The following is a 15185-nucleotide window of genomic DNA, read 5'->3' on the forward strand; positions in this document are numbered from 1 at the left end:
GCCCACGCGTCTCGGGTACCTGCGCGCGCCCCCGGGGCCGGCGCGGCTGCCGAGCAGAGAGGCGGCCTTGCGCTGGGGAGGCTCGTCGGGGCGGCGCGGGGCGGCGCTGGCGCGCGTGGACACCAGGAGGCGCTCCGGCCGCTCCTCGCTGCGGCTCCGGCGCAGCCGCTGCGCGCCCTGCGCCCGCCGGGCGCGGCATAGCTTGCCCAGCAGACCCTGAGACACGACCTCGTCGAAGCGCGCCCGGTGCTTCTTGGGGATGAAGATCCTGCGGGCGAGGACAGCAGAGTCGGGGCGCGCCCCCGATCGCGCCCCGAACTCGGCAAACCTCGGCCCAAAGACTTCTCTTCGTGGGCGCTGCCCTCGGCTCTCCCCTCCACCCAGGGGTGGCGGGGAAATCAGCAGCCCACACCCCAAGTGTACCCCTCGGTGCCCGGACTTGCGCCCCAACGGGCCCGGGCCACACGAAGGCCACGGCGCCCTGCTTGCTGCACTTTGGGAAAGTCTCGTTCCCACTGTCCCCATTACTCTGGCCTCGGGGCCTTCAGTGCCCTCAAAGCCCGTCCATGGACCCGTTCCTCCTCTTGCCTCTGTCTTCCCATCTCTGGCCTCTCCCAGACTCCCTCATCTCATGCCCTCCCACCAGCCAGGCCAAACACCAGATAGGGGTCCCCACCACCCACCATCTCCCTGCCTCATTCCAGGCAACTCTGCTGGAGAAAACTGAAGCCACAATCCGCTCCGGGGTCAGACTTCGCCCAGACCCTCATCAGACTCCCCATCTCCCAGCTTGCTTCTCCCAGCAGCCCTCTCTACAGCTGCCGCCTCAGAAAGTGCCAGGACCACCACATCCAGTCCTGTCTTGTACACTTTTGCCCAGGCTGTGGCCCCCACCTAGCACACTCTCTCTGCTCTCCTAGCTAAACTGGGCTCGCCCTTCAACACCCAACACTGGCCTTCCTCCAGTTTTGTCCAACATGTTTTAGGAAGTCTCTGCTATCTGTGCCAGCCAGGCGCTGGGCTTCAAAGCTGAAGGTACTGTGGACCCTGCTCTAAAAGGAGTCACCCTGGAAGTGATGAGAGGCAGTGGGGAGGCTCACACAGTCCCTTGTTGCGGTCCACACCCTGGAATGTTTCCTTGGTGCCCATAGGTCTCCTCGGCAAGGCTGGAAGCTCTCAGAGGGCTGGGTCTGAAGCTTGGGTGTGACCCACAGTGACCAGCCAGGGCTCGGCACATGGTTGGGACTCAGAGACTCAGTAAATGGGGGTCTACCAGTGGCCCACCCATACTTCCGAGTAATGCAGCAGTTAACATCCTGGTGGACTCCCTGGCCCATGGCAGAGGATTCTGAGGCTCAGAGAGGATCCCTAACGTCCCAGGGTTACTCGGCTGCCCTCGGCACAGCTGAGATGGAAGCTCAGCCTCTGGACCTCCGCACTGTGGCAGGGCTCTGTCAAGGGCCCCTGAAGGTCTGGTTGCTATCGAGGCCTCCCTGGCTGCATCCCAAGGCTCCCTTTCCTGTTCTTTCGACCAGGAGCCAGTGCCAAGGGCATGGGAGGAGGGGAGGGAGCAGCGGCCTTGCAGCCAGCTGAAATACAACGCCTCTGATGTCGCACAGCGGCCCCCACTAAGTTCCCCCGATCTCTGTGGGTAGTTTAATAAGGTCAGTGGACAGACTAAGCTGCCTGGTGGGAGGGAAGGGATGTGGATCCTCGGGGAGGAGGGTGCATCAGGGCCTGCCCCCCACCCCCCCGTGAGCTCTGCTTCAGATCTGGATGTCCCAGGCAACCAGGAGGTTAGAATGATGGCCTGCTCAACTCTGCCAGGAGAGTCATCGCCTGATACACTCATCCTTGCCCACCCCCAGTGGTTCCCGAAAATCTAGAGCCTCAGTCGCATTCCCCAGATGGTCAGTCAAGGTCTCCAGAGCCTGGCTTCTCCATCCGCCTGGCCTGCACATTCCCCACATGCCTCATGCTCAGGCAAAGCAGAGATGACAAGCCGGAAACTGTCTACCTTACACTTTGGCTCCGGCCCCAGGCTCCAGAAGGTATCAGCCCAACACCCCCAGCCCCTAGGTCCAACCTGCCACCCTCTAGCAGCAATAAGAAACGCTGCCACCCCGCCCCTGCAGTGGAAACCAGGTGAGTCACCAACTGCACAGGTAGGAGAAGGTTGGGTGGCCCATTCCCTCCTTGGTGTTCTCGGGGCTGAGACGGAAGCCAAGGCTGCCTGGTGTGCCAGACGCCCTTTCTGGCTGGTGTGGTGTGCCCTCCATGCGGCTCAGTCTGGCCTAGGCACCCCAGCCCTGGGTCTGCTCTGAACTGACTGGCCCAGCAGATCCAGATGCATGGACCACTGTGTCTGATGGATTTGATGCCCCTTTGACCTGACAGCCTGGCTATGGCTGCCTCAGGACTCCCAGGTCCCTGCTATGCCAAGAAGCTTCTCTGTGGCCACAGGGCTCTTCTGGGTGCCACACAATGACCTTGCACTCAGAGTCAGTTCTGTTCTCTCTGGGGGATCAGGTCTAAATCCAACTCCAGGTTCCTACCCGGGGCTCCCATAGGGTCCTCTCTCTCCACCACATTCCCCACCTTGTTCTCTGCCCAGTTCCCTCAATCAGTCCGGTCGTAGGAAGGAAAGCGGGCTTTTCAATCCCAGCCCTTGATCCCCGACCCGGATCCCGACCTAGGGCCCCGGACGGGTTCCAGGCACCTAGCGCGGGGAAGTCGCCCCTTTAATAACCTTCTGGTTTATGCCTGCCCTCCCAAGCCCCCGCCTCCAGCCAGGCTCGGTGGGTGCCCACCCAGGACAGCGAAGCCCCTCAGTGTCCCAGCCCCACCCCTTTTCAGGTCAGCCGGAGGCGGGTCCGTCGCACCAGGGCGCGCGGTTCCCGGGAGCTCGGGGCGCAGTGGGGAAACTACCGAAAGTGCCGAGAGAAGCCCTGGTCCTTCCCCATCTGAAGCCGGCGACGGCGGCGCGGCAGGTGCCGATGGGCAGCGGGTGGCGGAGCCCGCGAGCAGAGCGAGGGCACCGAGACTCCACGCGCCTCTGCTGGGCGAGCGCTCTCGGCCCCTCCCGAGCCGGCTGGGCCCGAGGCCCCGCGCCCGCCCCCTCTCGGGTGGCCCCGCCCCGCCCCGCCCGGCCCCGCCCCTCCGGGGGACCCTTCAGTGAGCTCCCCGCGAGCTGGGGCTGTCCGAGGCCGTCACGCTGCCTCCTCTGGCCCCCTCCACGAGCACCTCCCCAGGCGCCTCGCCTCCGACCCCTCGGGCCGCGGCGCTCCGGAGAGTCCCCAACACCCGGCTGTAGCGAGGCCGAACCCGACCGTTCAGAGGAAGCTCCGACTGCCTTGTGCAGAGCCTGGGAAGGCTTTCTGGAGGAGGTGGCCTTTGCGCTGGGACTCGAGGACTCAGCAGGTGTCGGCCAGAGAGACCCTCCCTTCCCACCCAGGGGGACGCTCCAGAGGAGAAGGGGCTAGAGAAGGAGGCCTTGAATGCCGTTGTCAGCCGCTCAAGCTGCACTCAGAACAGTGAGGAGCCACGGGAGGGTATAAGGATTTAAGGGAAGGTGGAGGGACCCCGAAGGTTTTGGTACACCAGGGGAGGGGTGATGCTGGGAGGGGCACAGCAAAGGATGTTGGGATGGGACAAGTGGCCAAATTCTAAAACACAGGAAGTCAAGTTAATGAGACGTGGCGAGTGAGTGGAAGTGAGGAGGGGGCAGCCAGGTTGGGGCAAGTGCCAGGCGAGGGCGGTGGGGGGGGAATAGAGGGCCTCCCTGGGATGGGCGTGTCCTACTGGGAGAGGTGAGGGGAGGACCAGCTAAGGGGAAGAGACGGAGATAACAGGAAAGGGGGTCTGGACTCCTCCTCCGGCTCTGGGCCTGCCAGGCCTTGGAAGACACAGCAGGAGCAGGCCCCAGGGCCCCCACTGCATTGTCATTTCTTGCAGATCCGAGTCCTAGCTTCAGGCTGGAAAGAGTGAGAATCTGAGTTCTGAGGACCAAAGGATAGATGCCGGGGAGCCCGCCCAGGGCATCCTGGGAGGGGTTTCTCAGGGACAGCCTCAAAGGGGCAGGGCGCTGGGGGCAGGGGGTGGGGGGCTCAGCACAAGGAGGCGGCCACCACCCAGACAGGCTGGAACGGCAGAGGCAGGAAGCCCTGGGGACTTTGCCTCCGCCTCAGTCTTTGCGGGGGACGTCCTCCATGATCCTGCCTGTGGGTGCCTGCAGCCCATCACAGGGAGGCCCCTGCAGCCCTGACGGTCAGTCTCTGTCCTCTATCCAGGCCATGCTGCCCAACACACTTCAGCCCTGCATGCCTGGCCCCAGGGAGGCCACCACTCTGGGGTGACCTCTCACGGCTTTATGTCTCCCCTGCAGCAGCAGGAAGCCAGAGCCAGTCCTCATTCGGAGTCCTCCCCTCGCCCGGCCTCAGCCCTGCCAGGGGGAGAAGTGTCTGAAAATCCTCACAGTGAGCACAGCTCCCTGTCATCCACGGGGCCGCAGCCGTCCCATCATGAGAGAGCCATTTCTGGTTGTTTGGTACCAGCTGTGATGGCCCAGCATCCAGAACCAGGCCCGCCTGAGGCTGTGAAGACTGCCCACGTTGCCATGGGCACTGGAGACGTGACCACAGAGCGGATGCTCCTGCTTGAATCCAGACACAGCCAGCAGTGCACTCGCTGCCTTGGGGCCAGGTTCCCCCCTCTGCCACCCCAGCACAGTGAAGGCACCAAAGGGGCCAGCAGCTGGTGCATCTGGCCAGATGACCCATGGCAGCATAGGGTGGGCCAGGCTGGTCTTGCTGAAATGTCTGCCCAGCAAGAGGGTACTACCAAAGGCAGATCACACTAGGGCAGTGTTTCTCAACTGGGGGTCCCCCCAGAGGACGTTTGGCATTGTCTGGAGACAGTTTTGGTTGTCACAAAATGACAAGTGGGAGGCGGGTATGCTACTGGCATCTAGTGAGCAGAGGCCAGGGTTGCTGCTAAGCACCCTACAACATGCAGGACAGCCCCCAGCAACAGAGAAACGTGGGGCCCCAAATGTCGATAGTGCCATGGTCAAGGAACCTCTCTAGGGAGAAAGAGACCTTCCCTAGGGGAAACCAATTTAACTGAGCACATACTAGATGCCTGGCACTTCCCCCTACACAGTGTCATAGAATTTTGCAAGGAACTTTGTATGATGGTGTCTCTGACACTTGTCATTAAAGCAGAAGAGGGTGAAGGAGGTGCTCACACCCTATCCTCCAGATTCTCAACTAATCTCTTTTCTGCTTGAAATTGGCAGAGTCCATTGATATGCTTTCCTACCAAGAACCCAACTGGGAACAAGTAGAAATGACCAACCCCATTTTTATGGATAAAGTGTAGAGGTTAGTGAAACTGCTCAAGGTCACACAGCCAGTGAGTGGACTGGGGGTCCAAGCTAGGTCTGCTGGGATTCAAAACACGGCTTCCTCCACCACCTCAGCTGTTTCCTCTCCCGACCCCTACCCCTGACCCTTTCCTTCTTTGCATTTTTTCCTGAAACACTAGCAGAGCACAAAGCTGACTTTGCTTTCCTGTTCCCTCCTATCCACGTCACGCTTTCCAAACTACCTGGCCTGTTCTAATTAGAAAGTCATTTTATCACTTCATCAAACTGGGATCCCTTTGGGGATAGACCCAAATTAGGCTCTGAGCCACAGGAGGAACTGCTGTCGTAAAGAAAGATAAGACCCTTTACTTACAACATCGCCACTGACCCAGATCTCACCCTCACGGCCATGCTAAGATGATGAGGCCACGCTGAATATTAAATTGTATTTGATATTCATTAAATTCAATGTTAAAGAGTGACACGTGGCTAGTGGCTACTGCACTGGATGGCCGAACTTCATGGTCTCACTGCTCCTTCTCCTTTCTCCCCAGGTCTTCCAGTTTGGCCACTGGGACCACCCCTCAGAGGCCACATGGTGATTTGGGTGGGTTCCAGCCTCTGTCGAGTGTGCACACACACGAGCACAACACACGCGCACACGTGTATCCTTACCTACCCTTTGCTGCTGCACCTCTCATTCAAACCTTGTCTCTCCTCAGTCGGGGGGTCCCAAGGCCAGAGCCCTTCATGGCCCTCTACCAAGGCAGGGTGGGTCACAGCTAGGCATAGTTGGGTACCCAGGGTTGGGCTGTGTGTGGCACCACCCTCGCCTTGGCTCTCCGGGCTCCACCTCTGTGGCTAGATGCCTGGCCCTGATGAACTATCTTCCCACCTCCACAGGGCACATGCCACACCCCACCGGTCACTGTCTGAGCTCCAGCACTGGAACTTGCTGCCTGCTCCAAGCAGCCTGCCCTGACTGCCCTGTGCTGAGTTCATTCTCAGCTGCCCCCCCGCTGGTGCTCAGCTCTCAGAATCACAGAAAACTGTCTGATTCCTCCATGCCTTCTCTGAGCTCTCTCGGGAAGGTGCTGCGTGGGGATCATCACTTCATCCCTGGAACCCAGTACATGGGCACCAGAGTACACCAGTACACCAGAGCCTGGTGGAGGGGGGTGGGGAGGTGGGGGGATGGGTGGCTGAAGCCACGCTGCCAGGGCACCCCTCTCCCTGCAGAGCCCAGCTGGGCACCGCCCCCTCCTCCAGCAGCCTCCCCAATTTTCCTGTCGCCCTTGATGCGCGGACAACAGAGGCTGCTGTTTCATCCTCCCCAGCAGCGCCCCGGGGACGGGGACGCTGCGGGGACTGGGCACCCCCAGGTGTGCAGGGTTCCCGCTTCCCAGGCTCTAAATCGAGCGTGCCCAAGGGGGTGCCTCCTCCACCCCGGCTCTTCCTGACCCGCTGCCGGCCGCTCGGGGACGAGCCGCGGACAGGAAAGGCGGGCGTAGGGGCTGTCCCGGGAGGCAGACCGGCTGGCCCGGCAGAGGCGGCAGGGACGGAAGCCTGGGCAGCGCCGGAGGGAGATGAGGGACCGAGGGGGCCTCCAGCTGAGTCTGGCTGCTAACAGCCTTAAGACACGCATGCCAACTTCCCAGGGACAGCCTGGCCGCCCGGCCCCTGGCCCAGCCCTGGTGCGGAGGGGCGGGGTGGGGGGCTCCCCATGCATCACCTCCCCAGGGAGCCCTCAGCGCCAGCGCATCATCTGCTCTGCAAATTTGGCTCTAGAAATAACTTTTTTTCTCTCCGGATTTTCCCAGCAAGGGGCAGGCCCCTAACTCACCCCAGGCAGCTCATGGTGGCCTCTTTTGGTGGCCTTCTGTGCTCTGCTGCAGAGCGGAGACGCTGCGCCCGGGCTTGGGGAGTGGGGGTGGCCAGCCCGATCCCTGACATTGGCCAGGCCCAGAGGGAGGGGCAGGCTGCGGGGTGAATGGCAGCGAGGGGAGGGGGCGGGCTGAGCCCAGGAAGGGGGAGGGGCGGGGGTGGGGGAGCGTCACAGGCCCTGGAGGCAGGGGGTGGAGAGCCAGCCCCGCAGGATCCGTTCAGGGAACACATCATTCAGGCCCAGGGGGGCCTGATCAAAGCTGTGCGGTGCAGGGCAGGATGGGGGTGGAGGTGGGGGGCCGGTTTCGGGAGATTCCCAGGCCACTCCAGGTGTGGACCTACCAGGAGATTATTTTTTCCCCTGAAGGAGGAATTTAGAAGGTCCAAAGCTGAGCAGAAAGTGCACAGCTAATTGGTTCATGTTCTTGTGACTGCTACTCATTTGCTGTGTGACTTTGGGCCAGTCCCTAAACCTCTCTGAGCCTCAGTCTACCTCTGTGGAATGGGGACAATAATAGTGCTGGTGGGATTCAGTGAGAGAGTGTTCTTCTAGGGCCCTGGCAATGTTCTTGGCATGCAGCTGGCATCATCAAAGGGCAGAGAGAACACACTGTGTATAGGATGGGGGGGTGGTGCCTGGGATGGACACAGCACAGCTCCAGGCTTCCTTGTCTTGACACTGCGCCATTACTCCCTCTCAATGAAGAACTAGGAGTGTCTTGGTGTCACATTGGCGATTTCTGTGATCTGGGTTTTGGGACAGAACAGGGCAGACTGTGACTTCAGCTCAGGAGGTGGGTCTTCTCTGCAGCCCGTCCCAGCCCAGCAGTTCACAGCCCTTTCCCTCTCACTCAAAGTGATGCCCTGGCAGCCAGCAAAGCCAACAGCTGCCCTGCCCAGGGTCAGCCTTCGGGGTCACTGGCCCACCCATATCCTGGGGCTGACGAGGTGTTGGGGTCCAGCTCAGGAGCGGGCCACACAGCAACAGCAGCAGCAGAGCCTGGGGTGGTGGTGGGAGAGTGGACACCCCTGCCTGCCCATCCTGCCCCCAATTGAGGTACCTGAGGTTCTCCAGGAGGGGCCCACGGGCCTCGAGGGGCAGCACCAGGGTGAGCGCCCACACCAGCTCATCTACCCGCTGCTCAGCCGCGAACTGCTTGAGAGCAGCGAACACCCGCTCCTTGGTCATCGGCTGGTCCCCCAAGATTTCATCCACCTGCGGGGAAGGGTCTGATGAGTGGCCACAAGGGTCCCAGGGCAGAACACCAGGGAATCAGTCACCTCCCTCCTTTTCTCCCACAGGACAGCTGACGTGGCAGCCCCTTCTGGGCCCCTGTGAGAACTCCTTACCCAGACCATGCCATTTCAGACCTCACAGTAGCCCAACGAGGTGGGTGGGGCCAGCATCTTTGTTTTATATCTAAGGAAACTGAGGCTGCTAGGGGTAGGGTGACTTGCCCAAGGCCATGGAGTCAGGATTCAAACCCAGAGACAGCCCTTCTACTGAATATTGTAAGGATTAAAGGAATCCATATAAGGGCTTAAAACACGTGCCAAGCACTCTGTAATTGCTAGTTACTATTATTATAACACTATACTCCCTTCCACCACACTCTTCCGCTGAGAGATCCCACAGAGAACATTCTGGCTCCACAAAAAAGCCCTGGAGTGCACGCGTCACCCCAAATTCTGGTTCCCTCAATGCTCCCTCTGGACTTTTGTTTTCTTCACCTTAGTGTGCAAACCAGCTGATGCCAGACAAAGCACATCTACTCAGAGGAGCCTACTGGACATGGGCAGTAAGAGTCCAAAGCCTAAAAATGCACCTGTCATTTTACCCAATGATCTTGCATCTATGAATGTATCCTCGACGTGTCCTGACAAGTGCACGACGATATATGAGTGAAGAGGTTCACCTCTGCATTGTTTATGATACTGAGACGTTGGAAGCAGTATAAATATCTGACGTTACAGGCTAAATAATTGTAGCACACCCATTTGGGGGATATTTCCTTGGCTATGCAGCCGAGATGGGAGGAAATCCCCAACCAGGTGAGAGGCAAGATCCTGGGCCTTATGTTGCAGCCTCGGGCAATCGGAGGCTCTTGCCCAGGGCTTTGGCTCTTGAAGGAATGATGCAGAGATGCGGGGACACAGAGCTTGTTCAGGGCAGTGGCAGAGCCCTGTAGCGCACCCTGAGCAGACCCATCCTGAAGGGTGTTTAGGACAGCTGTGCTCTGGGTGGCCCATCCCTTCTTGCTCCTAAGCCTAGGTCTCCAGCGCTGACTCTATGAACTCTTCCTCCCACAAATTCCTTTTCTGCCTCAGTTAGCAGAGTCAACTTCTGTTGTTTCACAGCCAAGTTCACTCCATACTCTGCAATATTGGATATCATTGATTCTAGGGTGAGCACTTTTTAAAAAAAAATTTTAACATCTCTGAAATCAGGTTGTGTCCTATGGCTAGTTGTCATTCCTGTGTATGTATGAACTTGGTCATAGGTTTCACATTGTTACTCCCATTGAGTTATATACATTGTGAGTACTAAATATGTCCAAATAAGTGTAAAAGCCCTCTTCCACTAACTACAAATTAAGTGACAAGAAGATAAGGAAGCATGTGTCATGGGTCAGTTGGCAGGGATTTTTCTTTCTTGGTGGTAAATAAAACAAGTGCATCTTGCAATTGACAGTGTTTAAGGTTTGATGCAATGTGGTACCATTTGGCCAGAGAGAATGATGCTGCAGGTCTTTATTTAAAAACCATGAAATGGGGAGTGATGGCTAATGGGTGCAGGGCTTCTTTTTTGGGGTGATTAAAAAGTTCTAAAATTGTGGTGATGGTTGCACAGCTCTGTGAATATACTAAAAACCATTGAAGTGTACACTTTAAATGAATAAATTGTATGGTATATGAATACATCTCAATAAAGCTGTTATAAAATACATAGAAAATGTTTGTGATAAACAAGTAAGTGAAAAAAACAGGTTATCAAATGGAACACACGGTGTTACATTTTTATCATAGATACTTACACATATGTCTGCACAGGGAATATGCACTAAGGTTTATAGCGATTTTGATTATTTTTATGTCAATGGTTTCCATTTTTTAAACAGTGAGCTTATATGACTTATACAGTCAGGAAAAGGCATACATGTTGTCATTGCTCCTCCTTTCCCCTTTATTTTTTACTGTGGTAAAAATGCACATAACATAAAATTTACCACTGTAACCATTTTCATACGTACAATTCAGTGGCATTAAGTACATTCACAATGTGGTGTAACCATCACCACCTTCTATTTCCAGGACATTCCCATCACCCCAAATGGAAACCCTGTACCCATTAAGCGGTCACTCCCCATTCCCTACTTCCCCAGCCCCGGGCAACCACTAACCTATTTTTCTGTTCTATGGATGCTCATACTGAATATTTCTTATGACTGGAATCATATACTATGTGGGCTTTTGAGCCTGGCACGAATACTTTTTTTTTTTTTTTGCCTCACCGCATGTGGGATCTTAGTTCCCCGACCAGGGATCGAACCTGCACCCCCTGCAGTGGAAGCACAGCGTCCTAACCACTGGACTGTCAGGGAATTCCCACTAATACTTTTTAAAATGCAGCAGTTAACCATTGTCTGTCCGTACTCCAGGAGATCCCTGCCTTGTTAGTCCAGGGTCTGGGGGTGCCTCTGGGTACTGACATCCTGAGCTAACCCTGAAGCAGGGGTGGGAGGCTGGGCCACTTGGTGAGCCTGGGAGTTTGCCATGCATCTCTCTCAGGGCCGTGCAGGTGCGATTTCAGCCAGAACTGGGGCTGTTCAGTACCCCCTTCCATCCACCTCCAAACTCCTCAACAGACCCAGCAACCCTCCCCTCCACCCTCCACTCTCCCGGGCAAGGCCAACCCACAGGGCCACAGACATTCCACTGCACACACACACACACACACACACACACACCCGCCAGAGTCCCCACCCTCTCTTCCTGCCACCTACTTGTCACTCAGCTGTCAGCCTGAAAGTCCCCTCCTCAGGGAGCCTTTCCTGACCACTCCGTTCAAGTGGCCCCCATCACTCTCTCATCTCCCTGTTTATTTCCTCCCTTCATTGATCATCATCTGAAATAATTGTTCATTGATTTGTCCGCTTGCTCATCGTTTCTTTCCCCACAGGCATGTCAGCAGCTATGAGAGCAGGCTCCCCTCCAGTCCTGTTCACAGCTGTTTCCCCAGCCCTTGCTCATCAGAGGGCTGTAATCAACAGCGGCAAAATGCATGGATTTCAGTGTCTCCAAAGCCTCCTTCCCTTCAGCTCATACAAATGTTCACATCTCTCCCAGTAAATAAAGTCCTCCCTGATCCCCCAACCCCACGATCCTCTTCTTCTTCCTGCTCAGAACTGTCTATACTTGCTCTTTCCATATGACTGTCCTTACCCGCCACAGCCCACCCCTTGATTTGCCACGAGTGCTCCCTGACACCGCTCTGGACAAGGACCCCAGATGGTGACGCCTAGATCTTGATCTTCAGCCCAGAGCTTGCTCCTGAACTTCAGAACTGTACATCCAGCTGCTTTCTACGTGGTAGCACAAGGGGATTAAGGAAGGCTTTCCAGAGGTGGTGACACCATAGAGGATGAGCAGGTATTAGCAGGTGGCTTCCAGGGCATCCAGCCAGAGGCCACGTCCTGTGCATGCCTGAGCCCCGGCACCTGCACACCAGGTCTCCCTCACCAGGTGTGATGGCCCGAGACATAGACCTGACATCTTACTCCTATCCAGGCCCGAGCACAGGGCTTGGTGCATTCAGTGAGCGTTTACAGAACTGAACCAAAGAGCTGGCAAGTGGCCGGCTGTTCTCGAGGCGCATTGCCCGCAGCTTCCCCGCCGACCTTTCTTTCCCTCTCGGTGCGTGGGGCAGGCTGCAGAACCAGGCACCCCTTCTCGAGAACCCGCCAGACCGAGGAAGGTTGGTGGCTTTGAAATCAAAGTCAGCTGCAGCCTCGATTCAAAGGAGAACATGGCTAGGGGGAAAGATGTTTTATGTAAGAAAGAGGAAAAAATAGTTCCTCCCTCCTGGGGCCCCGCCACAGTGCGGTTTTGGTGTCAGCTATTACCGAGATGCTCTCAACCTACATCTAAGCATGATGCGCCATCAAGGGACACTAATGGATTTTCTATTAAATATCAGACTCTTCAAGGAGGACAATCTGGGGCAGGAAGAGTGCTGGCGAGAATTTGGGAGCTGATTGTTCAAAACCAATGGTGGGTGACGGGGGGAGGCGCTCCACAGACACTGTTGATCTTCCTGAGGCAGTCTTTTTTTTGGGATTTGTGGAGCTGCTTGGGGAGCTCTAACCAGAATCTACCACTCTGCACTCCCTCTTGCCGGAAAATGCACCACAGCTGACCTGGGCAGCTGGTCAGATTCCTCCCTCGGTCATGACCCCTGGCCCTGCTTCCTGGCCAAGTCTGCATGTCTACTCTGCCCTTCTGGGGGCTCTGATGGGCCCCCTTCTGACTCTCCAGGGATTGCATGGAGTCTGGGACAGACCTTTGGTGTTCTACAACAGGTCATCTGGCATTACAGCAGACTTTACTAGTTGCTATGGTCTGAATGTTTGTGTCCCCCCAAAATTTGTATGTTGAAAACCTAATGTCCCAGGTGATGGTATTAGGAGGTGGGGCCTTTGGGATGTGATTAGGTCATGAGGGTGGAGGTCTCATGAATGGAATTAGTGCCCTTATAAAAGAGCCCCAAAGAGCTCCCTCGCCCCTTTCACCATGTGAGGACAAAACCAGAAGTCTGCAATCCAAAGAGGGCCCTCGCTCAACCATGCTGACACCCTGTTCTCAAACTTCCAGACTCCAGAGCTGTGAGAGATAGATTCCTGTTGTTTATGAGCCACCCAATCTGTGGTAGTTTGTTACAACAGCTGGAATGGATTAAGGTGCTAGCGCTCACCAATATTTCTAGGTCTCCCCTCCTTCCTGGACACACAGAGGACTACATTTCCCAGTATCCTTTCGAAGCAGCAGTGTGACTGGTTCTGGCCGATGAGCATTGACGGGAGGTGCAGTGGGTGGGTTCCTCCCTTAAGAGTTGAGGCACAATCTTCTTTTTTTTTAATGAATATTTTCTTAATTTTTTTAGTAGTTACCATTAAATTATTAACACATGTATTTACCTAAACTTAACAAACAACCAAAAAAAAAAAAAAAAGACCCGAAGTCTGACATTAATCTCTGGCCCCTTCCTAGAAAAGAAAAATTTATGACACTTTACTATGGAACACAGCTCGCCTCCACTTATCACCCTATCATATTCCTTGTTAGTATTGCTTAGAATTTTAATTTTGTGAGGCACAATCCTCTACGCTCTCTTCCTCTTCTATGGGGAATCTTGGAGCTTCATGCTGAGATGGAGGAGTCTGGAATGCTGGGACCTCATGTAGAGGTCAGTCCTCTGGACCCTTAGAGGACTCTGTGGGGGTGAAAATAAACTGTGGCGGGTGCAAAGGCATCAATATCTTTGATGTTTGTTATTACGGGCGAGCTTATTATGGAGATAGGAAAAAGTCACATCCTTTGAGGAGTTGGACACTGGTGACCTAGGAAGGCCAGAGCTGAGTCCTGTGTGTATGTGTGAGTGACTGCCTGGACCTGGCTAGAGGCTGGCCTGCTTGGGGGCACGGGGCTGAAAGGCTCAACTGAGGTCCTGCCCAGACAAGGGGTTATGCTGGGGCACATGGTAGAGGTGAGGCTCCTGAGGGGGGTCAGTTTAGAAGGAGTGAGGACTGGGCCAAGCTTAGGTGCTGGAAGAGGCCAGGTGGGTGGGGATCTGATACCTGGGCAGTGAGCTGGGAGCCATTTGGGCAATGGCTAAACTCCAGCACGGCTTCCTGGCCCCCTGGCCTCCAAACCCCATGGCCAAACCCTGCCAAGGGCAGGACTGAGCAAATCCACTTCCATGGAGGACAAGGAATGGTATCTGAACTCAAGCGGCGTCCCAAGTACCAAGCAGATAAGTTTCCAGGACATTGGGTTTGGCATCCACATGGGGCCTGAACCCTAGGCAGGGAGAGGGGAGTGTCTAGGCTCCAGACTATTTCCTGGCCCACTTGTTGTTCGGTTGGAGTTTCAGCCAAATGAGGGCCTTTGGACCACATCTGAAGGCCCTGGAGGACAGGTATATGAGGGTGGATGGCCTGAGGTAGTTGCTGCACTGAGACCTTGCCGGTAGATATGATCATACTGGGCAGCCTCTTCCTCATATATGTGTCACATCCCAGGTTTCTTGGGTTTGCCTGGATTGGTCCAGTAAAGGGATAGGTATCTGCAAATCAGGGATTTCTTGGGATTCTGGCCTGAGGCCAATACCATCCTCAGTCTTTCCTTCCCAGCCCGGTTCCCCACCTCTCCTGGTGGCTACTTCACTTCCTGAAGGTGACTCAGGCCTTGGGCTCCTCTTTTGGCTGGAGGCCTTGGCCATTTCAGGCTCCTAACTCTCAGTCCTCAGGAAAGTCCTAACTTTCCACCTGAGAACACTCAGAGCCTGTTTGTGCCAAAGTCTGACAGGAGATGACTTTGGAGGTTTGGGGGACCCAAACCTGGGCCTCCTGTGGCCAACCTGCCATCCAGACTGCTGTGCAAGTCAGGGCCAGATCCCGGTTTTGTGGGGGCTTGAAATAGGTGTGGCTCTTTTATTTATTTATTTATTTTTGGCTGCGTTGGGTCTTCGTTGCTGCGCGCGGGCTTTTCTCTAGTTGCGGTGAGCAGGGGCTACTCTTCGTTGCAGTGCGTGGGCTTCTCGTTGCGGTGGCTTCTCTTGTTGCAGAGCACAGGCTCTAGGCACATGGGATTCAGTAGTTGTGGCACATGGGCTCAGTAGTTGTGGCGCACGGGCTTAGTTGCTCCGCGGCATGTGGGA

The 15185-nt window shown here is 56.0% G+C and overlaps 1 protein-coding gene across 5 annotated transcripts in view; it reads right to left on the bottom strand.

Moving 5' to 3' along the window:
* GRID2IP (Grid2 interacting protein) overlaps positions 1-15185 on the bottom strand; it is a gene marked incomplete at its 5' end in the record, with an annotated part of 42145 nt that overhangs the window by 25045 nt on the left and 1915 nt on the right. For 2 of the 5 annotated variants that reach the window (XM_082429955.1, XM_082429954.1), the window contains 2 exons: positions 20-268; positions 8311-8465. In XM_082429955.1, coding sequence (XP_082286081.1) covers positions 20-268; positions 8311-8465 — 404 coding nt within the window. Of the gene's footprint in view, positions 1-19; positions 269-2928; positions 3044-7208; positions 7236-8310; positions 8466-15185 lie in introns of those variants that run through there. The other 3 variants (XM_082429957.1, XM_082429956.1, XM_082429958.1) reach the window with 2 other exon arrangements.

This window comes from Balaenoptera physalus (assembly GCF_965194825.1).
Source record: "Balaenoptera physalus genome assembly, chromosome: 16".
Taxonomy (NCBI): Eukaryota; Metazoa; Chordata; class Mammalia; order Artiodactyla; family Balaenopteridae; genus Balaenoptera; species Balaenoptera physalus.